This window comes from Ascaphus truei, chromosome 19 (assembly GCF_040206685.1).
Source record: "Ascaphus truei isolate aAscTru1 chromosome 19, aAscTru1.hap1, whole genome shotgun sequence".
Classification (NCBI taxonomy): domain Eukaryota; kingdom Metazoa; phylum Chordata; class Amphibia; order Anura; family Ascaphidae; genus Ascaphus; species Ascaphus truei.
The window spans coordinates 10371250-10398016 of record NC_134501.1 but is presented as its reverse complement, the minus strand read 5'-3'; the positions used below and the strand labels follow the sequence as shown (position 1 = coordinate 10398016).

The 26767-nt window shown below is 55.3% G+C and overlaps 3 protein-coding genes across 10 annotated transcripts in view; 2 read left to right on the top strand and 1 right to left on the bottom strand.

Annotated features, from left to right (window-relative positions):
- The window catches only part of HAS3 (hyaluronan synthase 3), a 10398-nt gene extending 3960 nt beyond the window's left edge, over positions 1 to 6438 (top strand). The window contains exons 2-4 of the mRNA XM_075577183.1: positions 2111 to 2716; positions 3783 to 3884; positions 5008 to 6438. Of these exons, the coding sequence (XP_075433298.1) occupies positions 2111 to 2716; positions 3783 to 3884; positions 5008 to 5937 (1638 nt within the window). The 3' untranslated portion in view covers positions 5938 to 6438. The remainder of the gene's footprint in view (positions 1 to 2110; positions 2717 to 3782; positions 3885 to 5007) is intronic.
- A 1608-nt stretch (positions 6439 to 8046) lies between these two features.
- CHTF8 (chromosome transmission fidelity factor 8) lies at positions 8047 to 12313 on the bottom strand. Of its 8 annotated transcripts, none has more exons than XM_075576494.1 (4): positions 12240 to 12313; positions 11098 to 11129; positions 10821 to 10938; positions 8047 to 8958 (listed from the first exon to the last, which is right to left on the bottom strand). In XM_075576494.1, the coding sequence occupies exons 2-4, from the start codon at positions 11118 to 11120 to the stop codon at positions 8731 to 8733; spliced, it is 369 nt and encodes a 122-aa protein (XP_075432609.1). In that variant the 5' UTR covers positions 11121 to 11129; positions 12240 to 12313; the 3' UTR covers positions 8047 to 8730. The 8 variants fall into 8 exon arrangements, with proteins under 8 accessions (XP_075432609.1, XP_075432613.1, XP_075432615.1 ...); XM_075576498.1 differs by lacking the exon at positions 12240 to 12313 and adding an exon at positions 12208 to 12231; XM_075576500.1 differs by lacking the exon at positions 12240 to 12313 and adding an exon at positions 12193 to 12213.
- Positions 12314 to 13891: 1578 nt separating this feature from the next.
- Positions 13892 to 23359, top strand: UTP4 (UTP4 small subunit processome component). The gene is given in 17 exon segments (XM_075576493.1): positions 13892 to 14154; positions 14241 to 14325; positions 14459 to 14548; positions 14740 to 14954; positions 15707 to 15775; positions 15777 to 15879; positions 15961 to 16028; positions 16030 to 16053; positions 16871 to 16967; positions 17329 to 17393; positions 18390 to 18512; positions 19913 to 20069; positions 20201 to 20307; positions 20709 to 20804; positions 21014 to 21199; positions 21485 to 21595; positions 22461 to 23359. Coding segments are annotated over 17 exon segments (1923 nt in total). The 5' UTR covers positions 13892 to 13944; the 3' UTR covers positions 22578 to 23359.
- Positions 23360 to 26767: the final 3408 nt, after the last annotated feature.

The following is a 26767-nucleotide window of genomic DNA, read 5'->3' as shown; positions in this document are numbered from 1 at the left end:
ACTCCACTGGTTACATTACCCTCCTCTGAATGTGACTCCCTTTATGTACTGTATGTGCTCAAAAAGTCTGACCCTCCCCCCACAGGGTGACACAGACAGAAAGCAGCTATGAGTCTGTCCCCCCCCCTGCAGGGTGACACAGTGACACAGACAGAAGGCAGCTATGAGTCTGTCCCTCCCCCTGCAGGGTGACAGTGACACAGACAGAAGGCAGCTATAAGTCTGACCCTCCCCCCACAGGGTGACACAGACAGAAAGCAGCTATAAGTCTGTCCCTCCCCCCACAGGGTGACACAGATAGAAGGGAGCTACGAGTCTGTCCCTCCCCCTGCAGGGTGACACAGATAGAAGGGAGCTACGAGTCTGTCCCTCCCCCCGCAGGGTGACACAGACAGAAGAGAGCTATGAGTCTATCACTGTCACCCTGCAGGGGGAGTGACACAGATAGAAGGGAGCTCTGAGCCTGTACCTCCACCCGCAGGGTGACACAGTCAGAGGGCAGCTATGAGTTTGTCCCTCCAACCACAGGGTGACACAGTGACACAGACAGAAGGGAGCTATGAGTCTGTCCCTGACACAGTGACACAGACAGAAGGGACCTATGAGTCTGTCCCTTCCCCTGCAGGGTGACACAGTGACACAGACAGAAGGGAGCTATGAGTCTGTCCCTGACACAGTGACACAGACAGAAGGGACCTATGTGTCTGTCCCTCCCCTTGCAGGGTGACACAGTGACACAGACAGAAGGGAGCTATGAGTCTGTCCCTCCCCCCCCCCCCCCCGCAGGGTGACACAGTGACACAGACAGAAGGGAGCTATGAGTCTGTCCCTCCCCCCGCAGGGTGACACAGTGACTCAGACAGAAGGGAGCTATGAGTCTATCCCTCCCCCCGCACGGTGACACAGTGACACAGACAGAAGGGAGCTATGAGTCTGTCCCTCCCCCCGCACGGTGACACAGTGACTCAGACAGAAGGGAGCTATGAGTCTGTCCCTCCCCCCGCAGGGTGACACAGTGACACAGACAGAAGGGAGCTATGAGTCTGTCCTTCCCCCCCGCAGGGTGACACAGTGACACAGACAGAAGGGACCTGTGAGCTCTGATTTGGGTTTCACGTGTCTCAGGCACACGCTGGATGCCGCAGAGCCCTTGAGATGTAACGTGTTATTACGAGCCGGGGATTACTCTCTGTCCCAGCCTTTTGATGTCTCCTTTATTTTCCACTCTGTTCCTTTGCTGGTTCCACCCCACTTCCTCTTGTTCATTAGCTATTGAAGTGCTTCCAGCACCGAAAAGGTTACAAATATTACAAGCAAGACCTAGAGACTCAGTGCATCCTTTTCCCAAGAGCTCACACTCTAATATCTCTGTCTGCGGCATAAGCGGATCCCAGGAGCTGGCTGCAGAGGTTTTCCTGACTTTGCTCTTTATTTTGGGCTCTTTCTGCAGTTTCTGGAATCGTCGTTGTCACAAAATTAGGACTGAAGTTAATTTGACCCAAATCCCCTGATAAAAGCAGAAGATTGACTGGCTTGCAGTCAGGTTCGTGACGGAAGTTTGATGGGCTGCCTCTATCTCTGGGGCTCAGTGCTTGTTCAGTTCAGGGTCTGTGACGGAGGTTTGATGGGCTGCCTCTATCTCTGGGGCTCAGTGCTTGTTCAGTTCAGGGTCTGTGACGGAGGTTTGATGGGCTGCCTCTATCTCTGGGGCTCAGTGCTTGTTCAGTTCAGGGTCTGTGACGGAGGTTTGATGGGCTGCCTCTGTCTCTGGGGCTCAGTGCTTGTTCAGTTCAGGGTCTGTGACTCTTCGCCTCTCAGATGTAGCTCCGTGCTTTGATCACTGGGCGAGACTCCCTCAGACCTTCTTCTTTAGATGCCTGTGTGAAAGAGCACCCTTTATTCTATAAACGAACCTTGTAAGTTAACGAGACGGCTAAGGGATGCAAATGCATCTTTAAAATCTTCACTGCCGGAGCCTGTTTATCTCCCTGTGTCTCAGACATGACATTTAGAGTGTCAGCTCTTTGGGTAAGGTGCCTTAATGTATCAGAATGTTCTGCGGTGCATGCTGCCCTTCCTGACTCTCTCCCTCCTCTCTTCCTTGGCACAGATGCCCGGGAGGCTGCAGATGGCACTGCGTGTCCTGGGCACCAACCTCTTTGCTCTGCTGGTGTTAGGGGGCATCCTGGCGGCGTATGTGACCGGCTACCAGTTCATCCGCACAGACCGGCACCATCTGTCGTTCGGTCTATACGGGGCGATCCTGGGACTCCACCTGCTCACGCAGAGCCTCTTTGCCTTCCTCGAGCACAGACGGATGCGCACGGTGGGGCGGGCTCCTGCAGGGACTTCCTCCGTGGCGCTGTGCATCGCGGCTTACCAAGAAGACCCCGAGTACCTCCGGAAGTGCCTGCGCTCCGTGCGCCGCCTCTCGTACTCCCGCCTGCGGGTGGTGATGGTGGTGGACGGGAACGGAGAGGACGACAGATACATGATGGACATCTTCCGGGAGGTCATGGGGTCCGAGGGCACCTGCTGCTACTTGTGGGGCACCAACTACCACGAGGCGGAGGAGGGCGGGCAGGAGGGCGAGCGGGGGGTGCAGGAGCTGGTCAAGAGCTTCCCGTACACCTGCATCATGCAGAAGTGGGGGGGGAAGCGAGAAGTCATGTACACGGCGTTCAGAGCCCTCGGAGACAGCGTGGATTTCGTGCAGGTTGGTGACACGAGGGGTTGGGTTCTCAGACAATAATATCAAGATAAAAGGCCCCATGGAGTCTCTCTCACCGCAGGGTGACACGGTGACAAAGGGAGGTATGGCTTGTTGGGTCCAATGGAAGTTGGAGCCCGAACGTAAGACCCTCAGGCCCTGGCATTAAGTGCTGACCGTTCCCCTGTGTTTGGGTGACTAGTTATGAGTTTGCTTTGCTTTCTGGGGGCTTTGTTGCTGAGTGCCCGGGCGCCAGCGTCCGAGGAGAGAGATTATGTAGGTCTCTGAAGGTATATAGCTGACGCGCGCTCAGGCATCCCACTGTGTAAATCCAGCACTCAGTACTGTGAGTAGCTGAAAGGGAAGCAGACGGAGCATCGGGAGACCACTGTGATAGTCGGGGCTCAGGGGTAAAGAAAGTTAATGTTACCCCTGTCAGCTCTTCCGTCCTGGGTCTTGTTGCCCCTTGGTAACGCTTCCCACGGCGTGCATCCGGCAGAGTGAGCCGCAGAGATGAGGAGAGAGTATCCGGTGCCACAGATTTGCTGTGTGCTGTGGCACCGGATACTCTCTCCTCATCTATGTAGCTCTCTGGGCTGGAATTCACATTGCAGCCATAATAATGAGAACGTGTTATTCTGTACAAGGTTAAAATCACCGGAAATATTATCACCCGGCACCCAGTCTCCGGCACAGCTGGGGCTTTTAATGTTTATTTGCGGGGGGGTAAAAAAATGATTGTTTCTGGTAGGAAAGGAATGTTTTGCAGCCGAGTGATTGGGGGGTTTATGTATCGGAGGCAAAAGTGATGCAATTTCGGGGCAAAAGAAACTATCAAGGGAATAAATAAATCCCACTCATGTCACAGGGACATGCTGCGTGGAATGATAGGGTGCGATTTTCTGCGCCAGATTTGCGCCACTTTGATACTTCGAGCGCTGTGTGTTTGGTATAATCCTTTGGAGAAACTGAAAACAAGCACAGCCGTGTCCCGAGTCTCCTTGCATTATTTGGGGTGGCTCCATGTGTAACCCCCTCCCCCCCTCCCCCCCCCTCGCTGTGTCCGCTGTAGGTCTGCGATTCGGACACTGTGCTGGACCCGGCCTGCACCGCCGAGATGCTTCGCGTCTTAGAGGATGACCCCAAAGTGGGTGGAGTCGGCGGGGACGTGCAGGTAAAAAACAGGGTCCCCAGACCGGTCACAGAACAGGCCACCTGAAAATGTTATATTATATATATATATATATATATATATATATATACACATTAATATTATGAGAGGGGGTGAGGGGGGGCTACTGACCATTAACTTGAAGGTGACAAGGAGCAGATAGATCAGGAATTGCCAACTCCAGTCCTGAAGGGCCACCAACAGGTCCGGTTTTCAGGATATACCTGCTTCAGCACGTGGCTCAATCAGTTGCTCGGTCTTTGACTGAGCTACCTGTGCTGAAGCAGGGATATCCTGAAAACCTGACCTGTTGGTGGCTCTTGAGGACTGGAGTTGGCCGCCCCCGAGATAGATTTACTAAGCTCTGCAGAGTATTTCACGCCGCTGCATCATGCCTTCCCCCTCTGCCCCCCCTGCGCGCTCTTGCCTCCGCTCGCTCTCCCCCCTCACGCTCTTGCCTCCGCTCGCTCTCCCCCCTGCGCGCTCTTGCCTCCGCTCGCTCTCCCCCCCTCACGCTCTTGCCTCCGCTCGCTCTCCCCCCTCACGCTCTTGCCTCCGCTCGCTCTCCCCCCCTGCGCGCTCTTGCCTCCGCTCGCTCTCCCCCCTCACGCTCTTGCCTCCGCTCGCTCTCCCCCCTGCGCACTCTTGCCTCCGCTCGCTCTCCCCCCTCACGCTCTTGCCTCCGCTCGCTCTCCCCCTCACGCTCTTGCCTCCGCTCGCTCTCCCCCCTCACGCTCTTGCCTCCGCTCGCTCTCCCCCCTGCGCGCTCTTGCCTCCGCTCGCTCTCCCCCCTGCACGCTCTTGCCTCCGCTCGCTCTCCCCCCTCACGCTCTTGCCTCCGCTCGCTCTCCCCCCTCACGCTCTTGCCTCCGCTCGCTCTCCCCCCTCACGCTCTTGCCTCCGCTCGCTCTCCCCCCTCACGCTCTTGCCTCCGCTCGCTCTCCCCCCTGCGCGCTCTTGCCTCCGCTCGCTCTCCCCCCTCACGCTCTTGCCTCTGCCCCCCCCCCTGCGCGCTCTTGCCTCCGCTCGCTCTCCCCCCTCACGCTCTTGCCTCCGCTCGCTCTCCCCCCTGCGCGCTCTTGCCTCCGCTCGCTCTCCCCCCTCACATTCCATCTCTTACCCCCAGATCCTGAATAAGTACGACTCGTGGATCTCCTTCCTGAGCAGCGTGCGGTACTGGATGGCCTTTAACGTGGAGCGCGCCTGCCAGTCGTACTTCGGCTGCGTGCAGTGCATCAGCGGCCCGCTGGGCATGTATCGCAACAGCCTCCTGCAGCACTTCCTGGAGGACTGGTACCACCAGACCTTTCTGGGCCAGAAATGTAGCTTCGGGGACGACCGGCACCTCACCAACCGTGTACTGAGCCTGGGCTACCGGACTAGGTATACGGCGCTGTCCCGGTGCCTGACAGAGACTCCCACGCAGTACCTGCGCTGGCTGAACCAGCAGACGCGCTGGAGCAAGTCGTATTTCCGGGAGTGGTTGTACAACGCGCTGTGGTTCCACAAGCACCACCTGTGGATGACCTACGAATCCGTGGTCACCGGCTTCTTCCCCTTCTTCCTGGTGGCCACGGTGGTCCAGCTGTTTTACCGTGGCCGCGTCTGGAACATCCTCCTCTTCCTGCTGACGGTGCAGCTGGTGGGCATCGTGAAGGCCACGTACGCCTGCTTCCTGCGCGGCAACGCCGAAATGATCTTCATGTCGCTCTACTCGCTGCTCTACATGACCAGCCTGCTGCCAGCCAAGATATTCGCCGTGGTCACCATCAACAAGTCCAGCTGGGGCACCTCGGGGCGCAAGAAGCTGGTGGTGAACTTCATGGGCATCGTGCCAGTGTCCGTCTGGTTCTGTGTCCTGCTGGGGGGGCTGGTGTACACGGCGTACTGCCAGAGCCAGGACCCGTTTACTGAAACCGAGCTCATGTTTCTTGCGTCAGGCGCCATCTTGTACGGCTGTTACTGGCTGGTGCTGCTCTGCTTGTACCTGGCGCTGGTCGCCCGGCGCTGTGGAAAGAGGCAGGAGCTGTACAGCCTGGCAGTGGCAGAAGTGTGAGGGCAGAGATGTGGAGTCTAATCTTGGGCTGGCACCACGATTGGACTGGGTACCAGGAGGTGAGGTTGGGCAATAAACATTGGTGCCAAGCAGAACGGGAGCTATAATCGCTATGGGGCCAGCAACGCATTGCTTGGCATATGTTTAGACTGCCTTGGGATGTGTTGCAGCCCCTCTGGCAGGTCAGGGGGGGAGAGAGACCCCCCCATTATGGGAATAGTGTAGGAAGCATGGGGACAGTGACATCTTCTCACCGGCAGTGTCTTTCCAAAGCCAAGACTGTACTATGCAAACGTATACCTCAGGCACGCAAGAATGGGCCAACGCAATCGGAGCGCTCTGCTCGTGGCCTTAACACACCTGTGAATGTACCCGCGCCATCGCGCCCTACTCACTGTGAGCAGGGTCGGCCCCTGGCGGGGACGGGTTTAAATAATATGCAGTTTACCAGCGAGCGACCTGTGCACGGAAACTCAAGCCAGACGTCCGCACTGCGTCCAAACCCCGCGGTGTGCTCCGTGTGTGCTGCGCGGGAGGTGCGGTGACGCAGGAGTGGGGTGCTGCTGTGATACCCGGGTGGGAGGGGGGGCGCGGCTGGGTGACGCGTGTGGGGGGGGCACTGTGACACACAGGCTGGGGCGCTGCTCTGACTCGCTTGGGGGGGGGGCTGCTCTGTGACACGCGTGGGAGGGGGCGCTGCTGTGACACGAGTGGGAGGGGGCTGCCAAAAATAAAGCCAACCTCTCGTTCCACCCAATTCACCATTATAGCAAAGTTAACCCCGTCACTGCCAGACAGGGCTGCCCAACATTGCATGTTCTTATACTGCTTTGCTATGCATTTCAGTCCTCTCTGGCAGCAAAGGGGTTAAAAAGGTGACTTGTAACAAGGGCTATACATGAAATCACCTGCTCAGGTCTGATATTTCCGCACAGTATTTCGTGTCAGTAACGGGAGTTGCCGGTTAGTGAGCGTCAGCTCTCCGTCCCGCTGCCGGGGATCAGTTCTCAGAGGTCGGTGGAGAGCAGACACCGGGGGGGGGGATTCTTACACCCATGTGCACTCTGGCAGCTTAATGCAGCTCTGGGCTGCTAGATGGGGCTCAGGGCTTTGGGGTCACTTTATACACCGGTGCCCAGGCCGAGCGAGAGAAATCAGCGTGCGGAGCTGTTGAGGTGGGGGCGGGATGTTGAGCACCCCTGCTGTTAAGTATTCTCATTGTCAGACTGAGTATATAGGGGTGCAGAGTATCTTCACACAATGCAGTAGAAAGCACGGTCTCCGCATGCTGCATGCAGTAACACTTCTGACAGGACCCGCAGCCGCTCACAAAAGGACCCGTTTCTATTTTGTACCAATTTTTACTACTTTGTAAATGTTTATTTATTTTGTTACCTGCGTTTTGGGATCGTATTATTATTATTATTATTTCAGTGTTTTGGCTGAAATGTTCCTAAAATAAAATGCAAACACAGCAGAGAATCAACCAATGCAAATGTCATTCCGACCGCGGCCTCGTAACGAGCGCGCAAACAGATCCGCGGCCTTGTAACGAGCGCGCAAACAGATCCGCGGCCTTGTAACGAGCGCGCGCAAACGGAACAGCAGCCTCGTAGCGAGCGCGCACACGGAACCGCAGCCTCGTAACGAGCACACGAATGGAACCGATGCCACTTAACGAGCTCGTAAACGGAACGCCAGTCTCTTAACGAGCGCTCAAATAGAACCGATGCCTCGTAACGAGCGCGCAAACAGAACCGCGGTCTCTTAACGAGCGTAGCGAACGGATCCTCTGCCTCATAACGAGGACCCCTGGTTCTGTATCGCGCGGTTTATCGTTTTACAACGTCGCCGGAGTAAAGATGTCAATCTGAACGGCGCGAGTCGTAAACTACAAAATGAATGTTGGCCGTGTAATGTATTTTCCAGCCAAAGCTGGAGCATAAAAACCCCTCGAATTAAGTCACAGCTCCAGACGTCTGCCGCAGCTGCCATATTTAATCTATCCTGGCTACACTTCCTGCACCGAGCGATGCACAGGGAAGGAGACACACACACACTCTCTCCCCCCCCCCCCCCCCAGGAGGGCACGTTTAAATTACTTTGGGCTAAAATCAGCTGCTGTTTAATTCCAGAGATAAATGGGATATCCTATCTGCAGTATACATGAGACCTGTCCCAATTAAACATTTCATTCACTAGATACCCTCCCCCTCCAGCCAGCTAATGAGTTAACCCAGTCTTCAAGATCCCCCAACAGGACAGGTTTCAAGGATATCCCTGCTTCAGCACAGGTGGCTCAATCAGTGGCTCAGTGAGCCACCTGTGCTGAAGCAGGGATAGCCTGAAAACCTAACCTGTTGACGGGGGGGTGGGGGGGGTTTCTTGAAGACGAGTTCAGAACCCCTGAATTAACCTTGTACATGAGCGGCACACCCGATCGTGAAGGGAAGCCCATATCCCTGCTATTTCCATAAAAAATACTTTATATATTTCGCTATGTACAGGAGGAGAGACGCACAGACATTGCCGGAGGTTTCCGGCCAAGAATATTGCCGCCAAGGCCTGAGAAATAGACAAGAAAGTCTCAGAAAAGGACACAGCTGGTGAATAATCTGCTTCTTTCCTCTACACAATTTAACATGGACAGGAATCTCCAGTGCTGAAGGGGTTAAGGGCGCGGGGGGGGGGGGGGGGGGTCCCGGGTAATTCCCGCCTGGGTGGCCCAGAGTGACAGTCACAGGTATGAACGAGGAGTTTCCTGCAGCAGTGACGGGCGTGAGGTCCCCCTCCTCACACCTTCTTGGGGACGTTGGTAACAATGGGTTTGGGTCGTGTCTTAAAGATGATTTTCCGCTTGATCAGCGCGGTCACGCGGTACTGAGTCTCTGCCGCCTCTGCGGTTCCCCTCGGTTCCTGCGGGGCGGCGCTGCTGCTCTTCACCAGCACGGCAAACGGTTTCTCCAGGCGGGACAGCTTCCCGTACAGGATGTGATGTCCGATGATCAGCACCGGGACACCCTGGTGACAGAGCAGGGGACACGGGGACGTCACACACCGAGCAGAGGGGACGCCGGGACGTCACACACCGAGCAGGGGGGACACGGGGACGTCACACACCGAGCAGAGGGGACGCCGGGACGTCACACACCGAGCAGGGGGGACACGGGGACGTCACACACCGAGCAGAGGGGACGCCGGGACGTCACACACCGAGCAGAGGGGACGCCGGGACGTCACACACCGAGCAGGGGGGACACGGGGACGTCACACACCGAGCAGGGGGGACACGGGGACGTCACACACCGAGCAGAGGGGACGCCGGGACGTCACACACCGAGCAGAGGGGACGCCGGGGACGTCACACACCGAGCAGGGGGGGACACGGGGACGTCACACACCGAGCAGAGGGGACGCCGGGACGTCACACACCGAGCAGAGGGGACGCCGGGACGTCACACACCGAGCAGAGGGGACACGGGGACGTCACACACCGAGCAGGGGGGGACGCCGGGACGTCACACACCGAGCAGGGGGGGACGCCGGGACGTTACACACCGAGCAGGGGGGACACGGGGACGTCACACACCGAGCAGAGGGGACGCCGGGACGTCACACACCGAGCAGGGGGGACGCCGGGACGTTACACACCGAGCAGGGGGGACGCCGGGACGTCACACACCGAGCAGGGGGGACACGGGGACGTCACACACCGAGCAGGGGGGACACGGGGACGTCACACACCGAGCAGGGGGGACACGGGGACGTCACACACCGAGCAGGGGGGACACGGGGGACGTCACACACCGAGCAGAGGGGACGCCGGGATGTTACACACCGAGCAGAGGGGACGCCGGGATGTTACACACCGAGCACGGGGGGACACCGCACACACAGAGCACTGGGGGGGAGGGGGGGAGTGCCGGAACGTCACACATAGAGCAGGGGGGAACACCGCACACACAGAGCACTGGGGGGGGGGGGGGGGTTTGGTTGAGAGCGCCGGGACGTCACACACAGAGCACGGGGGACACCGCACACACAGAGCACTGGGGGGGAGGGGGGGAGTGCCGGAACGTCACACACAGAGCGTGGGGGGGGGGGGGGAAAGAGTACGGACGCGTCACTGAGATGAGATGTACAGGGTGCAATCGTCTGCGTGGGTGTCCCAGGGCTGTAGTGACACCCGGTGGTGCAGCGTGGTATGACAGCCCAGCGGAGTAGTTATATGGAGTAATAGGGGATATAGGGAGCAGTTATATGGGGCAATAGGAGTTATAGGGAGCAATTATATGGGGCAATAGGGGGTGCTATAGAGGGGGGTTATATGGGGCAGTAGGAGTTATAGGGAGCGATTATATGGGGCAGTAGGAGGAGTTATAGGAAGCGATTATATGGGGCAGTAGGAGGAGATATAGGGAGCGATTATATGGGGCAGTAGGAGTTATAGGGAGCGATTATATGGGGCAGTAGGAGGAGTTATAGGGAGCGATTATATGGGGCAGTGGGAGGAGTTATAGGAAGCGATTATATGGGGCAGTAGGAGGAGTTATAGGGAGCGATTATATGGGCAGTAGGAGTTATAGGAAGCGATTATATGGGGCAGTAGGAGGAGTTATAGGGAGCGATTATATGGGCAGTAGGAGTTATAGGGAGCGATTATATGGGGCAGTAGGAGGAGTTATAGGGAGCGATTATATGAGCAGTAGGAGTTATAGGGAGCGATTATATGGGGCAGTAGGAGTTATAGGGAGCAGTTATATGGGGCAGTAGGAGTTATAGGGAGCAGTTATATGGGGCAGTAGGAGTTATAGGGAGCGGTTATAGGGGGTAATAGAAGGCTTTATAGGGAGGTTTCTCCTGTGTAGACCGTGCAGTGTCACCTCTTTGGTATAATGCAGATCTCCCATCAGATTTCCGGACAGTGCTTCCTGCCTCCGAGCTGCGATCTCCCCCTGCAGCTCCATCAGCACCCACTCTGCGGGGTGCCCCAACGGGTCCCTACGATGCAATGACAGGACCTCAATATATCCCCCGCATGGCTCTGACCCCCCCACGCATGCACACAGGGGGTCGGACAGGTAGGGTGGGTTAGTTAGGTGACACTTTGCTTGTATCTCTGGGTCACGTTACCACGCTCACTAATTAACAAGTACTGACCTGGACACCATAATCTGCACCATGTCCTCTACCTGAAAAACAAGACGGGTAACCCGGGCTAGTTATACTCACTCAGTAACCCGGGCTAGTTATACTCACTCAGTAACCCGGGCTAGTTATACTCACTCAGTAACCCGGGCTAGTTATACTCACTCAGTAACCCGGGCTAGTTATACTCAGTAACCCGGGCTAGTTATACTCACTCAGTAACCCGGGCTAGTTATACTCAGTAACCCGGGCTAGTTATACTCACTCAGTAACCCGGGCTAGTGACACCCGCCTCAGTAACCCGGGATAGTTATACTCACTCAGTAACCCGGGCTAGTTATACTCAGTAACCCGGGCTAGTTATACTCACTCAGTAACCCGGGCTAGTTATACTCGCTCAGTAACCCGGGCTAGTTATACTCACTCAGTAACCCGGGCTAGTTATACTCACTCAGTAACCCGGGCTAGTGACACCCGCTCAGTAACCCGGGCTAGGGACACCCACTCAGTAACCTGGGCTAGGGACACCCGCTCAGTAACCCGGGCTAGTTATACTTGCTCAGTAACCCGGGCTAGGGACACCCGCTCAGTAACCCGGGCTAGGGACACCCGCTCAGTAACCCGGGCTAGTTATACTCACTCAGTAACCCAGGCTAGTGACACCCGCTCAGTAACCCGGGCTAGTGACACCCGGGCTAATTACCCCCCAGTAACCCGGGCTAGTTATACCCGCTCAGTAACCCGGGCTAGTTATACTCACTCAGTAACCCAGGCTAGTGACACCCGGGCTAATTACCCCCCAGTAACCCGGGCTAGTTATACTCGCTCAGTAACCCGGGCTAGGGACACCCGCTCAGTAACCCGGGCTAGTGACACCCGCTCAGTAACCCGGGCTAGTTATACTCGCTCAGTAACCCGGGCTAGGGACACCCTCTCAGTAACCCGGGCTAGTTATACTCGCTCAGTAACCCGGGCTAGTTATACTCGCTCAGTAACCCGGGCTAGCTATACTCACTCAGTAACCCGGGCTAGTTATACTCGCTCAGTAACCCGGGCTAGTGACACACCCGCTCAGTAACCCGGGCTAGTTACCCCCCAGTAACCCACCCCCCAGTAACCCACCCCCCAGTAACCCGGGGGTGGCGGTGCTGTACCCAGCGCTGGGTCGGTGCCGCTGAGAACGGAATCTGGCGCCAGCTGTAGGGGGCGGGGTCTCGGGACTCCGCCGGTGACGCACTTCCGTTTCCGGGTTGCAGGGAGCACACGTGGGGGGTTGGAAGGCAGCGTGAGGAGAGAGACTGGGGGTTACCCAACTCCTGCAGAGCGGTGAGTGAAGGACACACAGATATGGGGGAGAAATCTCTCGGCATATATCTATATATAGTCTGTCTAACCCCCACCCCCGCTCTGATCTGTCTGTATATATCACCCCTCATGTATGTGTATCTATGTATAATAGATATCTGTGTATACACCTCTCCCTCATGTATATGTGTATTTATGTATAATAGATATCTGTGTATATACCTCTCCCTCATGTATGTGTATCTATGTATAATAGATATCTGTGTATATACCTCTCCCTCATGTATGTATGTGTATCTATGTGCGTGTATGTGTATATATATATCTGTGTATATATCTCGCACTCATGTATGTACAGTATATCTGTGTGTATATATATATATCCCTCATGTATGTGCGTGTGTATGTACAGTATGTGTGTATATATGTGCATGTATATATCCGCCCTCATTTGTTTATGTATATATCTCGTGTGTGTGTGTGTGTGTGTGTGTGTGTGTGTGTGTGTGTGTGTGTGTGTGTGTGTGTACACACACACACACACTCAATTCTCCTCCTCACTTTTAAAGCTTTACACTCTTCTGCCCCTCCTTACACCTCAGCCCTAATTTCTCACTATACACCATCCCGACTCTTGCGTTCTGCGCAAGGATGTCTTCTCTCTACCCCTTTGTATCTAAAGCCCTCTACCACCTTAAACCTTTTTCACTGACTGCCCCACACCTCTGGAATGCCCTTCCCCTCAGTACCCGACTAGCACCCTCTCTATCCACCTTAAAAAACACTTGCTTAAGGATGCATATGGGTAGCTCCATGGCTGATACTATACAACTCATATATTAACCATGGCCCCTTGCAGACGCACTTACCAGAAAGCCCTCCTACTGTCACTGTACGTTCTTCCTACCTACCAGTTAGATTGTAAGCTCTTTGGAGCAGGGACTCCTTTTCCTAAATGTTACTTTTATGTCTGAAGCACTTCCCGTTATGTGTATTAAAGACATACATACATCTCACACTTGTGTGTGTATGTGTTTATATGTCTCCCCCGCATGTATATCTATGTGTGTATATATCTGTGTCCGAAATGTATATATGCGGTGTATCTGTTTCCAGACATGGGGGAGTTTAAGGTTCACCGTGTGCGTTTCTTCGACTACGTTCCGTCCGGTGTGCGCTGCGTGGCATACAGTGCGCAGTCAGACAGGCTCGCCGTCGCTCGCAACGATGGCTCCGTGGAGGTGTACAACTTCTCCGCTAACTACTACCAGAAAAGGTATAGTGACGATGACACCCTGTCTCAGGAGGGGGGACCCGTGGAGGGTGAGCCAGCTGCTCGCCGCCCGGGTGCTTATTTCACAGGTGGAACATGGGTCACTAGCATTCCAGGTTCTAGTTACCTCATGACGACGGCTTACAAGTCAGCTGTCACCGGTGTGACACAGCCAGGACGTATCTGTGTTCCGAGCTGTCCGGCAGTGCTGCGTCGTGGCTGCGGATACATCGTAACTAATTTTCCTGTTATCATGGACACTTTGTATCCACGTGTAAGGGATGTTCTGTGCTGTGCAGGTCATCCCCGGAGATGAGCGGAGAGCCACAGAGTCGATCTGCTGGGCAGCCGGGGACCGGCTCTTTACCGCCGGCCTGAACGGAGAGATTGTAGAGTACGACCTGGACAAGCTGTGCGTCAGGTACACCCTGGATGGATTCGGGGGGCCCCTCTGGAGTATCTCGGCTAACACCAGCGGCTCTCACCTTGCAGTAAGTATCACAGCTGCTCCTGAGATCTGTGCGGCCAGCACTGTCTGTGTCCTGTCTCAGGGGACGTGTCCTTCTCTGGCCTGCAGGTGAGCTGTGAAGACGGCTCTGTCAAGCTGTTCAGCGTCACTCCCGATCGGATCGTGTTTGAGAGGACCTTGGATCGTCAGAAAGGTGACGGGCGGCTGAGCTCGGCGTCTGCCGCTGAAGCACTTTGCAGCCACTGGGAAATTATAACGCTGTTGCGTAGTGGCCACTGTGGGTTGGAATGAGTCGTAACGTTGGCACATCTCTCCTCCTCCTCCAGGTCGGATTATCTGCCTCTCCTGGCATCCCTCGGGTTCTCACATTGTGACCGGCTCCACTAATGTGATCAGAGTGTTCAGTGTTTCATCAGGTGGGTGTGAGCAGTGAGGGGACGGCATTTAATTTCTGGGCTACTAGAAAGCTCGGTTACTGTGCCCGTGGCTGTACCGTCTGGAAGCGTCGCTCCTCTGACTGACACTGTATAGGAGTATATTCCAGCATTGTCCCTGCGCTGCTCAGTGGGGTCTATCTCGGGGTGCTGACTGCCCACCTCTCCCGCAGGTCGCCTGCTGCATGTTCTCAGGCTGGACCGGCGGCCAGCGGCTGGGGGGAAGAAGCGCGAGTGCGTGGTGTGGAGCGTGGCCGTGCTGACCTGCGGTGACATTGTCAGCGTGGACTCCACGGGGAAGCTGCAGTTCTGGGACCTGGAGCGGGGGACGCTGATCCGCACGCACACGGTGGCCAGCTGTGACATCCTGTCCCTCGCTGTGTCACAGGTAACGTGTTAACACCCCTGTATAAAAACAAACTGCCCACCCCATGGGAACGCAGCGTTACGCAGCGACGCGCAGAATGTAGAAAAAAAAATTCAGCCCCGTGAGGTGTAAATAGTGTCACGTTCTTTAAATCCCATTAGCAACCGTGGTTAGCAAAGGATGTGAATCTCTGGGAGATCCCCTTATTGCTAGGGGTGCCAGGTGGTTTCTCCAAAAATACGGGACACAACGGTGAAAGGTGCGACGCGTTCGACACACATACACCTCTGCTCCATTCTGTTTCCTCCTCTCCTTGGCCCCAGGCTCCTACCACCACCTGATTGGCTGTTGCTGGGTAATGCAGTCAATCAGGATGGAGGAAGCAGCCCAGCCCCCCAGTAACAACCCTCTCTCCCCCTGCTCAGGGAGATCCTGTGCCCCCCGCCCCCCAGGTTGGTCAGGTCACTATGTCCAGAGAGGTCCAGTATTATCTCTGTTTTACTTGACAGTGTCGAAGTTCAGGACAGTCTAATTTAATACTGGAAACCTGGCAACCCTACTAATTACTCGTGGTTGTATTAAATGGAGTCTGTCTTGAAGATGAGGATATTTTGTGGATGCAGCATGACAGAAGGAAGGTCAGCATCCCTGCGGAAGCTCGAACAGGATTGTGCCGAAAATGTGCTTGGGCCGACGGGTTGCTGCAGCTGGTGGGGGGTCCGTGCGGTGAGGGGCCGGAGTTTGTGGTCACTCTGCTCTCTCACCTCCCGCAGACAGAGGACAGCCTGGTGGTGGGAACGGGCGAGGGTGTCATCTTCCAGTTCCAGCTCCTGGCGGTGCGGGGCGGGCGAGGAGGAACGTCGGTGGGTGTGCACCAAACCGTTCCGCCACCACACCCACGACGTCCGGGCCGTGGCACACAGCAGCACCGCACTCATTTCCGGAGGTTTGTGCTGACCTGCGACCTCTGACCATGAGCTTTCCCTTACTCCATGCTAAAGACCCTCTTCTCCCCCCCCCCCCCCAGGTGTTGATGGTCAACTTGTAGTCCGTCCCCTGATGGAGAATATCGAAGCGAAGTCCTACGAGGCCGCCCCTGCGGAGAATCTGCTATCCACACGTGAGTCACCATCTGACCCGGGGTGGGGTCCATCAGCATCTCTTCTGTTGGGGGTTCCTCTCTCCCTGTAATGTATACATATGTATCCACACGGGATACAGGCGGCGCTGACACAATATAGGGACGTGGGGGAATATTACAGCCGGGGGGGGGGGGGGGAGGGGGGTTGAGAGTTAAAGATAGGGGGAGGGTGGTTCTGGTTCTTGGCCAAGCGGGCGAGTGATGGAGGAGGGGACGGGGACCAGAGACGGGAATTTCTCAGGTGGGATGTGAGGGGGTTTGGGAGCCTACAGAGCTTCGTAGGTGTGTCCGAAGAGACGGCCGGAGTGGGAAGGAGACATCGGCGAGTAGGGGCACAACGAGCGATTAACCAGTGTATGTTTGGCTGTAGAAAGTAGTGGTACTGACCCTTGTGTACAGCCTACACCACTGGTGGCCAACTCCAGTCCTGAAGAGCTACCAACTGGTTAGTTTTTTTTCAGGATATCCCTGCTTCAGCACAGGTGGCTCAATCAGTGACTTCGTCTTCGACTGCACCACCTGTGCTGAAGCAGGGATATCCTGAAAAAACTGACCAGTTGGTAGCTCTTGAGGAGTGGAGTTGCCCCATTTTTGTTTTCGAATCCGCCGATGCCGGATTCCTGCCGTGGTGGAAGTCTGTCTGCTGACCTCCCTGCCGGGGGCCGTGCGTCTGCCAGGTGCTGCTGGCTCTCGGCAGGGACGGGGGGCTCTGTGCCGTCTTGTGGCTGCGGGTCCCCGTCTGTCTGTCAGTCACCTGTTCAGGTGCAGCGGGTGACCCTGCCGTGTCTCTCCACAGCGCCACCTGGTGTCCTGTGCCCAGGCAGCCCGGCTGCTTCTCTTCCAGTTCCCTGAACACCTGGAGCTGTGGCGACTGGGGAGGAGCGAGGAGTCGGGTAAGGGGGGGGGGAGAGAGGGCGTGAATGGGTTAAACGGGGCGAGGGGGGCGAAGGCGAGAGACGTGATGGGGACATGAGCTTGAAAGGGTGGATGAATGGGGTGAGACGCAGGGGGTGAGGTTACAGGGGGGCTGTGAATAAGGTGAGACGCAGGGGGTGAGGTTACAGGGGGGCTGTGAATAAGGTGAGACGCAGGGTGGGGTTAGGGGGGGCTGTTAATAGGGTGAGAGACGCAGGGTGGGGTTGGGGGGGGGGGGGGCTGTTAATAGGGTGAGAGATGCAGGGTGAGGTTAGGGGGTGGGGGCTGTGAATGGGGTGAGACCTGGCTGCCTTGTGAGTTTGCGGGTTTCAGTTACAGGGACAGACGGTGACCTCCTCCCGGTGACACAGAGACAGGAGCTGCTCCTGCAGCTGAAGAGAAAGGTGAGAGGCTCGGGGGGGGGGGTGGGGGGGGGGGGTGTATGATCTGCTTTGGGGGGTGGGAGGGGGGTTCTTCATCTCCTGGAAGTGAAGGAGCCTGAGACGCTGACCTGCTCCCGTTATTCTGCTCCGAGAGTGGTGAACATCAGGAAAGGACAGGGGCGGCTCACTGACCCTCTGTCATTGCACTGGGTGGGGTATTGGGATATTAGGAGGGGGGGCAGCTCTGACCTGCTGTCATTGTCCTGGCTGGGGCTATTAGGATGGGGGGGGCAGCTCTCATTGTCCTGGCTGGGGGTATTAGGACGGGGGCAGCTCTCATTGTCCTGGCTGGGGGTATTAGGAGGGGCGGTAGATCTGTGACTCGCTGTCATTGTCCTGGCTGGGGGTATTAGGATGGGGTGCAGCTCTCTGACCCTCTGTCATTGCCCTGGGTGGGATATTGGGATATTAGGAGGGGGGCAGCTCTGACCTGCTGTCATTGTCCTGGCTGGGGGTATTAGGACGGGGGCAGCTCTCATTGTCCTGGCTGGGGGTATTAGGACGGGGTGGGGCAGCTCTCATTGTCCTGGCTGGGGGTATTAGGACGGGGTGGGGCAGCTTTCATTGTCCTGGCTGGGGGTATTAGGACGGGGTGGGGCAGCTCTCATTGTCCTGGCTGGGGGTATTAGGCCGGGGGCAGCTCCCTGACCCACGCTGTCTCTGTGCAGGGCTCTGCCTGCTCTCATTGTCCTGGCTGGGGGTATTAGGCCGGGGGCAGCTCTCATTGTCCTGGCTGGGGGTATTAGGCCGGGGTGGGGCAGCTCTCATTGTCCTGGCTGGGGGTATTAGGCCGGGGTGGGGCAGCTCTCATTGTCCTGGCTGGGGGTATTAGGCCGGGGGCAGCTCTCATTGTCCTGGCTGGGGGTATTAGGCCGGGGTGGGGCAGCTCTCATTGTCCTGGCTGGGGGTATTAGGCCGGGGTGGGGCAGCTCCCTGACCCACGCTGTCTGTGTGCAGGGCTCTGAGAGTATCCGCTGCAGTCGCCTCTCCCGCTGCGGGTCCTGGGTTTCCTACGCCACCTCCTCCCGTCTCTTCCTGCACCGGCTGCACTACCAGGGGGACGGTCTGAGCATCAGCAGGGTGAGTCGGCGGGGGGCACCTCCCGGGAGAGGGGGCAACAGGCATGTTATCTTTTTAAAGGAGCGTACTAAAGGGAGCTAATGACCGACGTGTGTTTAGTGGGTTAAATGGATATTTAATATATCAGACAGAAGTAATTCTAAATTGTAACACACAGAGCAGCATTGTGAATACACATAATATATGTTCATTCTAATGGGAATATATTAAGACAGAGTAGCAGCCTTCCCCGTGGGAATGAGGCACTTGTGACGTTCCGGGGTACAAACCCCTTAATCGGACGTGGCCTGAAGTTCACGACCCCTTAAAGCTCTTTATATAGTGGCCAGAGTGGGGGAAATCTTACACCCCCAATCCCCCCTCCCCCCAAGTGCGGTGTCTCAGACCAGATGCGGTGGACGTAAATTACATCACTGCGCCAAACCCTGACATAGAACGGATTTGTGCGGCGTCCCCCACCAAACCACTCCGTCCGGGCAGCATCCCGCGTTGTAGTAACGTCATCAATAAACCTACAAAATATAACCTAACGCCCGCGCACAGAAATACATTATTATAATTCCTACATTTAAACCGTCAATAAAAGGCGCCCTGTTCCCAGGCAGCGTAATGTCCGTATGAAGGGGGGAAATCAAATATTCCATCAATTTTAATGGAGGGGGGAAAGCAATGAAATCATATATACAGAAACATCAAATGTACACACGCATACATATATATATATATATATACACACACACACACACACACACACACACACACACACACACACACACACACACACACACACACACACACACACACACACACAATGTGCCGAACACGCGCCTTCACAATCAAACTTCACTGTATTTTATCAATCAAATTGTACTTCCATGTTTGTGATATTTATGGCATGAAACACTTTTGAGAAACACACAGAAGATTCACTTATAACACGTGTGCTTAGCACACACATTTTTTTTTTAAAACCAGACACTCGCGTTTTAGGCAGAATATGGGGGGGGGGGCAATTTAACCCCCTCTCTAAAGCCCGCGCCTCCCCCTCTGTGACGCCCGCGCCTCCCCCTCTGTGACGCCCGCGCCTCCCCCTCTGTGACGCCCGTGCCTCCCCCTTTGTGACGCCCGCGCCTCCCCCTCTGTGACGCCTGCGCCTCCCCCTCTGTGACGCATGTGCCTCCCCCTCTGTGACGCCCGCGCCTCCCCCTCTGTGACGCCCGCGCCTCCCCCTCTGTGACGCCCGCGCCTCCCCCTCTGTGACGCCCGCGCCTCCCCCTCTGTGGCGCCCGCGCCTCCCCCTCTGTGACGCCCGCGCCTCCCCCTCTGTGACGCCCGCGCCTCCCCCTGCAGTGTGGGCGCTGCAGGGACCACTGGTATGAGCAGGCTTGTCTCCCCCACAGGTTCCCAGGCTCCCCCCGCTGCCGTCTGCAGTCCTGCAGCTGCTGTTCTCTCCCGACTCCTCGCGACTCTACGTTGGGTCACAGGGAGGGTGTGTGCACGTCCTGGAGCTCTCCGAGGGCGCCTGCCGGCACAGCCACACCCTGGAGCCCCACACAGGTACAGGGGCGGGCGCCGTGAGGGTTTGTGGGAAGAAGGGGGGGGGGGAGAATGCCACCGCTGGGGATTTGCGGGGTGGGAGATGCTGGCGATTGTGGGTCAGTGTCGGAGTGTCCGGTTCTGTCCCTCAGGGTCTCGGGACGGGGTACATCTCATGGCCGCGAGTGCAGATGGGCGTCTCCTGGCGGCAGCTTCGCCCAGCTCTCAGATCGAAGTGTACAACGTGGAGAAGCTGAAGGTGAGGTGTGACGGGGTGACATTTTTCTGTCCCTCCCCTGCATGGTGACACATTGATATAAACAGAAGGACTCTGTGGACTGTAGACCCTCAGACAATATGGTGACAGGCAGCTGGGGCTCAGACTGTTCCTCCCTGTTTTGTGTCCAAATGATTTAAATAACTCAACTTCTATTTCTTTCTTTTGCCCTCCCCCTCGTGTCTCTCTCTTCCCCCTGACCCTCTCGTGTGTCTCTCTCCCCCCTTGTGTCTCTCTCCCCCCTTGTGTCTCTCTCCCCCCTTGTGTCTCTCTCCCCCCTTGTGTCTCTCCCCCCTTGTGTCTCTCCCCCCTTGTGTCTCTCTCCCCCTCTTGTGTGTCTCTTTCTCCTCCCCCCCTCCCCCCCCATCATGTATCTCTCCCAGTTTGAGTGTTCTGTTCCTCGGTATAACTCCCCTCCCACTGCGATCAGCATCAACCCGTCCAGCAATAACCTGGTGATCGCTCACGCAGACCAGCAGGTGAGACCCTGGGGGGGATTGAGTGGAGATATGGGGGGGTGTTGTGAGTCTTGCTTGGGGGTGATCTGTGCATCTGTTTCTCACCCCCCCCCCCCCTTCCCTCCTGCTTCTCCCGTCTCCCCCCCCCTTCCCATTCTGCCCCCCCCTTCCCATTCTGCCCCCCCCCCCCTTCCCATTCTCCCCCCCCCCCCTTCCCATTCTCCCCCCAGCTGTTGGAATTCAACATTGCTCGCAGACAGTACACAGACTGGAGCCGCAAGGTGCAGAACCAGGGGCTGCACCGTGATTGGCTGGAACGAGACACGCCCATCACTGGCATCACCTTTAACCCCTTGAGGCCTGAGGACATCCTTCTGCACGACACCTTCATGTTCTGTGTTCTGGACAAGACTCTGGTGAGTCCGCGGGCAGCCTCAGTGCCAGTCTCCCCCCCCCCTTTCCTCCCCTAGCACAGCCGCGTCTCAGCCACCCTCTCTCTGTGCACATTATCAGGTGGCTCTGCCCATGTACTCTGTGCTGGGAATGCCTCGCCTGCAGAGCTAGCACTCTGTATAACATTGTGTCGGGGTGTGTGTGAGATGCTGTGTCCATATTGTGTGACGTGCTGGGTGTGTGTATACATTGTGTGTCTGAGGGAGGGTGTAACACTGTGTGTGTGTGTACATTGTGCCTCTGCTCAGCCCCTGCCAGGTGATGAGACTCCGCTGCTTAACCAGAAGATGCTGAGACAGCTGTCTGAGAGCGCACGGAGGAGCCAGGCACACAGCTTCAAGATCACCAAGAAGTACCAGGTGAGAAGGGGTGGGCGCTGTACGTGCTCTGCTCCTTGGTACTCCATCACCCCCACCCCGCTCATTCTCCCCATCCCCCCCCCTATTCTTTCTCTCCTCATCTCATTAACACTCTGCGCCCCCCCTACATATGCGCTCCTCCCCGACACTCTGCCCCCCACATGCATTCATGCGTTCTTCTCCCTGGCGCGATCTCTCATACACACGCACTCCTTCCTAACGCTCTCTTCCTCCCTGTCTCTCTCTCTCCCTCTCTTTCCCCCCCTCCCCCCCCACATACACACAGGTGCTCCTCCCTGACTCTTCCCCCCCCCCCCCACCTACACACAGGTGCTCCTCCCTGACTCCCTCTCCCCCCCCCCACCTACACACAGGTGCTCCTCCCTGACTCTCCCTCTCCCCCCCCCCCCCCCACCTACACACAGGTGCTCCTCCCTGACTCTCCCTCTCCCCCCCCACCTACACACAGGTGCTCCTCCCTGACTCTCCCTCTCTCCCCCCCCCCCACCTACACACAGGTGCTCCTCCCTGACTCCCTCCCCCCCCCCCCACCTACACACAGGTGCTCCTCCCTGACTCTCCCTCTCCCCCCCCCACCTACACACAGGTGCTCCTCCCTGACTCTCCCTCTCTCCCCCCCCCCCCCACCTACACACAGGTGCTCCTCCCTGACTCCCTCCCCCCCCACATACACACAGGTGCTCCTCCCTGACTCTCCCTCTCCCCCCCCCCCACCTACACACAGGTGCTCCTCCCTGACTCTCCCTCTCTCCCCCCCCCCCCCCCCAAATACACAAACATGCGCTCCTTCCTGACTCTCCCTCACACGCGCTCCTCCTGACTATCTCTTCACCCCCCCGTGCAGCCGCTACTCTTCATGGACTTGCTGGATGGGGGGGAGCTGGTGCTGGTGGAGAGACCTCTGGGTGACATACAGGCTCAGCTCCCACCTCCCATCAAACAGAAGAAGTTTGGAACCTAAGCCCCTCACCCTGTCCCCTTTGCCTGAGACCCCTGCGCAGCAGATCAGCGACACTGCGGTGTGTCTGACATTCGGTGTCTCCTCGTCCTTACGTCTGTGATCTCACATCTTCTCCGCTGTGGCACTGGAGGAGTTGGGTCACCAGTGCGGTGTGTTGAGCTGGCTGATTCTGTGTTTGGAAGGAACTCTAATTCGGCGCCTAAACATCCCGTTCCGTAACTACTGGCGCAGCCAGTGAGGCGGAGCCCGGCAGTGAGGAGGTTAAAGAGACGTTTCTCCCTGTACAGTTCCGGAGACTTTCTTTTTTTGTATGAGCTTTGGGGTAAAACGTCCGATGAATCGCAGAAATACGGAACAGCACCTGAATCACCGCAAAGACAATAAAATCTTATATCGCATTAAGTTTGAGTATCAAACTTTTTGTTTATTTTTGGACAAGTAATGCAGTTGATGTGGTCGCCTTAGATTTTGCAAAGGCTTTTGATACGATGCCACGCAAGAGGTTACAAAATAAAAGAAATTGGACTGGGTGAAAATATTTGCATCTGGATTGAAAACTGGTTGAAGGATAAACAGAGAGTTGTCATAAATGGAACCTTTTCAGGTTGGGCTAAAGTTGTGAGTGGAGTACCTCGGCGATCGGTACTGGGACCCCTGATTTTTAACTTGTTTATTAATTGCCTTGAGGTTGGGATCGAGAGCAAAGTCTCCATCTTTGCTGATGACGCTAAATTGTGTACGGTAGTAGAATCAGAGCAGGATGTAATTTCTCTCCAGAAGGACTTGGAGAGACTGGAAACGTGGGCAGGTAAATGGCAGATGAGGTTTAATACAGATAAATGTAAGGTTATGCATGTGGGAAGCAAGAATAAACAGGAAACGTACAAATGAAATGGGGCAAAATTAGGAGACTCCTTGATGGAGAAGGATTTAGGAGTGCTTGTAGACCGTAGGCTTAGCAATAGTGCCCAATGTCAGGCTGTAGCTGCAAAGGCAAACAAGATATTATCTTGCATTAAAAACGGGGTATGGATGGAAGGGAAGCATAATTATTCCTCTGTATAAATCCTTCGTAAGACCACACTTTGAATATGGAGTACAGTTTTAAGCACCACTCCATAGAAAAGATATGGAATTGGAAAAGGTGCAGAGAAGAGCCACCAAATTAATAAAGGAGATGGAAAATATGACATGATGAGGCTAGCTAATTTAGCTTTGTTTACATTACAAAAGAGGCATCTTAAGGCCGCGCTTATAGTGCGCGCAACGCGACGGATGACCACCTTTTGCCGTCGCCGCTAGCGAAAGTTGTATTTCGCTTTCCGGCGACGTCGCGGGCGACCAGTTCTTTGATTGGTTCAGAGGCTGTCACATGTGGCGACAGCCTCTGAAAAATGAAATTTGATCGGCTTCAAGAATTTGCGCCGCCAGCGTTGCTCCCGTCGCGCTTACTATAAGCGCACGCGACGACGGCAATACATTTGTTTTGCCGCGGCGTCGCCGGCACTATAAGCGCAGCCTAAGGGGATATTGCCGTTGTAGATGTAAAAGTCATTAATTACATTCTTTTGAGTACCGAGGAAAAGGCGATTAAATGTTCTTTTTGACAGGACAAATTCTGTATTTAAAAGGGAAGGTATTTTGATATGACAAGTTCTGCTAATTAGGTCTTTAATTAGTTTTTCAACCGAAATGTCAAGTCAGGAAGGGCATTTAGTGCGTTTTTGCCAAAAATGCACTTAATGAGTTTTACCTCTACAACGACGATATGATAACTTGATACAAATATATTCGGGAACAATACAAGGAGCTTTCAAAATAACTATTCATCCCAATGGCAGTCCAAACGACACCGGGTCATGTATGTCTTTATTTATATATCGCCATTAATGTACACAGCGCTTCACAGTAGTGATACGCGTGACAATCACATAAATAACAAATAATACAAACAGGTCATGGGAATAAGTGCTTCACACATAAAAGTAACATTTCGGAAAAGGAGCCCCTGCTCCGAAGAGCTTACAATCGAATTGTTTGGTAGGAAGAACGCACAGAGACAGTAGGAGGGCGTTCTGGTAAGTGCGTCTGCAGGGGGCCACGTATCGTGTATAATATTGGCCACGGTGATAGATATAGCTGAATCCCGTTATAACGTGGTGCTCGGGGGCCACAGAATGAGACCGCGTTATAACCAGGAACACATTTTTTTTTGAAGAAAAACCAACTAGGTAACTATGTAAAGGAAACTTAGATGACGATTTGTTTTCTGCACATCTGATGAAATTCTCTCTTCTCTCATTGTCCGCTCTGGAAAATCGGGCTGCTGCGCTGTGAAAAACATCAGGGGTTAAAGGTTAGAGATTAAAAGGAGCGCATGTTCTGCTTTGAATCATAATTAGAGTGAATCAAAAAAGCGGTTGCGCAGCAAAAAAGTTCCAAACGCAACTAATAGAAAAGGCTCGTTTTCGTTAAAAAAAACGGACAAAAATTTTGCATCACCAAGCGCACTCCGACGCATTTCATCCCGTTCGGGACTTTGTCAAAGAAAGTTACAACTCTTTGACAGAGTCCCAAACGGGATGAAACGCGTCGGAGTGCGCTTGGTGACGTAAAGTTTTTGTCCGGGTTTTTCATTGAAAAAACGGGCCTTTTCTATTAGCCGCGCTTGGAACTTTTGTTGCTGCGCAACCGCTTTTCTGATTCTCTACGCGATCTTCCGCAGCCGGACGCACGCCTCGACTTGCAGACAAATCACTCCGTCTTCGCTTTGAGCTGTGAATTCATTGCTGGAGCGCACTGACCCGCGGTCTCAGCAGGTATCGTGGGGGTAGTGGGGTTAGGGGTTACTTTGGTGTGAGCCGGGTTGCTCTTTATTGGGGCGGTTGGCGACTCCTGGTTATACCTCAGTCATCACCCCCCCCCCCTCCCCCTAGCTTGCATACTGGTCCGCTTTCCTTTTAGAACGATTCTTTTCTGATGTGCTATTTTTTGTCTGGTGGGTTATATACCCTCCGTTAAAATAAGGATTCTACATTCAATTGTGCAAGCAGCACTGGCTGTGGGATCACTATCCCATTTTTTTCTATTTGATCATAAATACTTTTAATTCCCGGCAAGAAGGGGCAGTTTAGGGAAAGATTGACGTGGGCGTCTGCACGGACCACGGTTTGACCAGTTGCGGTGGGACGGGCCTGGAGTCCCTTTTGGTAAACAGGATGGGATTCTCTCCCGTGCGCATCCTGAGGAAAGGAAGGTTCATATCCTATCTGTGATTTCCCGGGTTGGGGGGGGGGGCTTGGGGCGGCCTCCCGGGGTTTGGGAAACTTTGGGATGGTTTGCAGGCTGGAGCCGCAAGATAGAAAATCCCAGTATTGAAGTCCGGCGCTGTGGGCCGGGCCGTAACCGATATCTGTGAATATACAGGTGTTCGTGAGTCGGTACGAATACTTTATTCCGAGTCTCACGCGAGTGAAGGCAGAGCGGTGTTTCATGGATTTAAAAAGGTTCTTCTGGAACCTCTGGGGGGGGGGGGGGGTCAAACTCCAGTCCTCAAGACCACCCTCAACAGGTCAGGTTTTTAGGATATCCCAGCTTCAGCACAGGTGGCTCGATCAGAGGCTCGGCTGCCGACTGAGCCACCTCACCTATTAGCTCACATAGGCCGAGATCTACAAACACTTTGGCACATCTTTATACCCATTTATATGCACGTCACATGTACACGCTGCTCTGCACATGCAATATGCATGGCTCTGCACACACAGTATACACAGCTCTGCACACGCCCACACATACACGGCTCTGCACACACATTATACACGGCTCTGCATACACAGTATACAGCTCTGCGTACACCCACACAGTATACACGGCTCTGCACACAGTATACGTGGCTCTGCGCACACACTATACACGTGTCTGCGCAGAGTATACACGGCTCTAACGGCTCTACACACGCCCATACACAGTATACCCGGCTCTGCACACGCAGTATACCCGGCTCTGCACACGCAGTATACCCGGCTCTGCACACGCAGTATACACGGCTCTGCTGTGGGTGAGGTCTCTTGTTTAACCTTTCTCTGGTTGTTTGTGAATTTCTAGTAATAAAATCCCGATGTGCTGGGAGCTGCCGGCTGCGGGGGAGCTCAGGAGCACGCCGGACCCTCCCCCTCACCCCCCCCTTC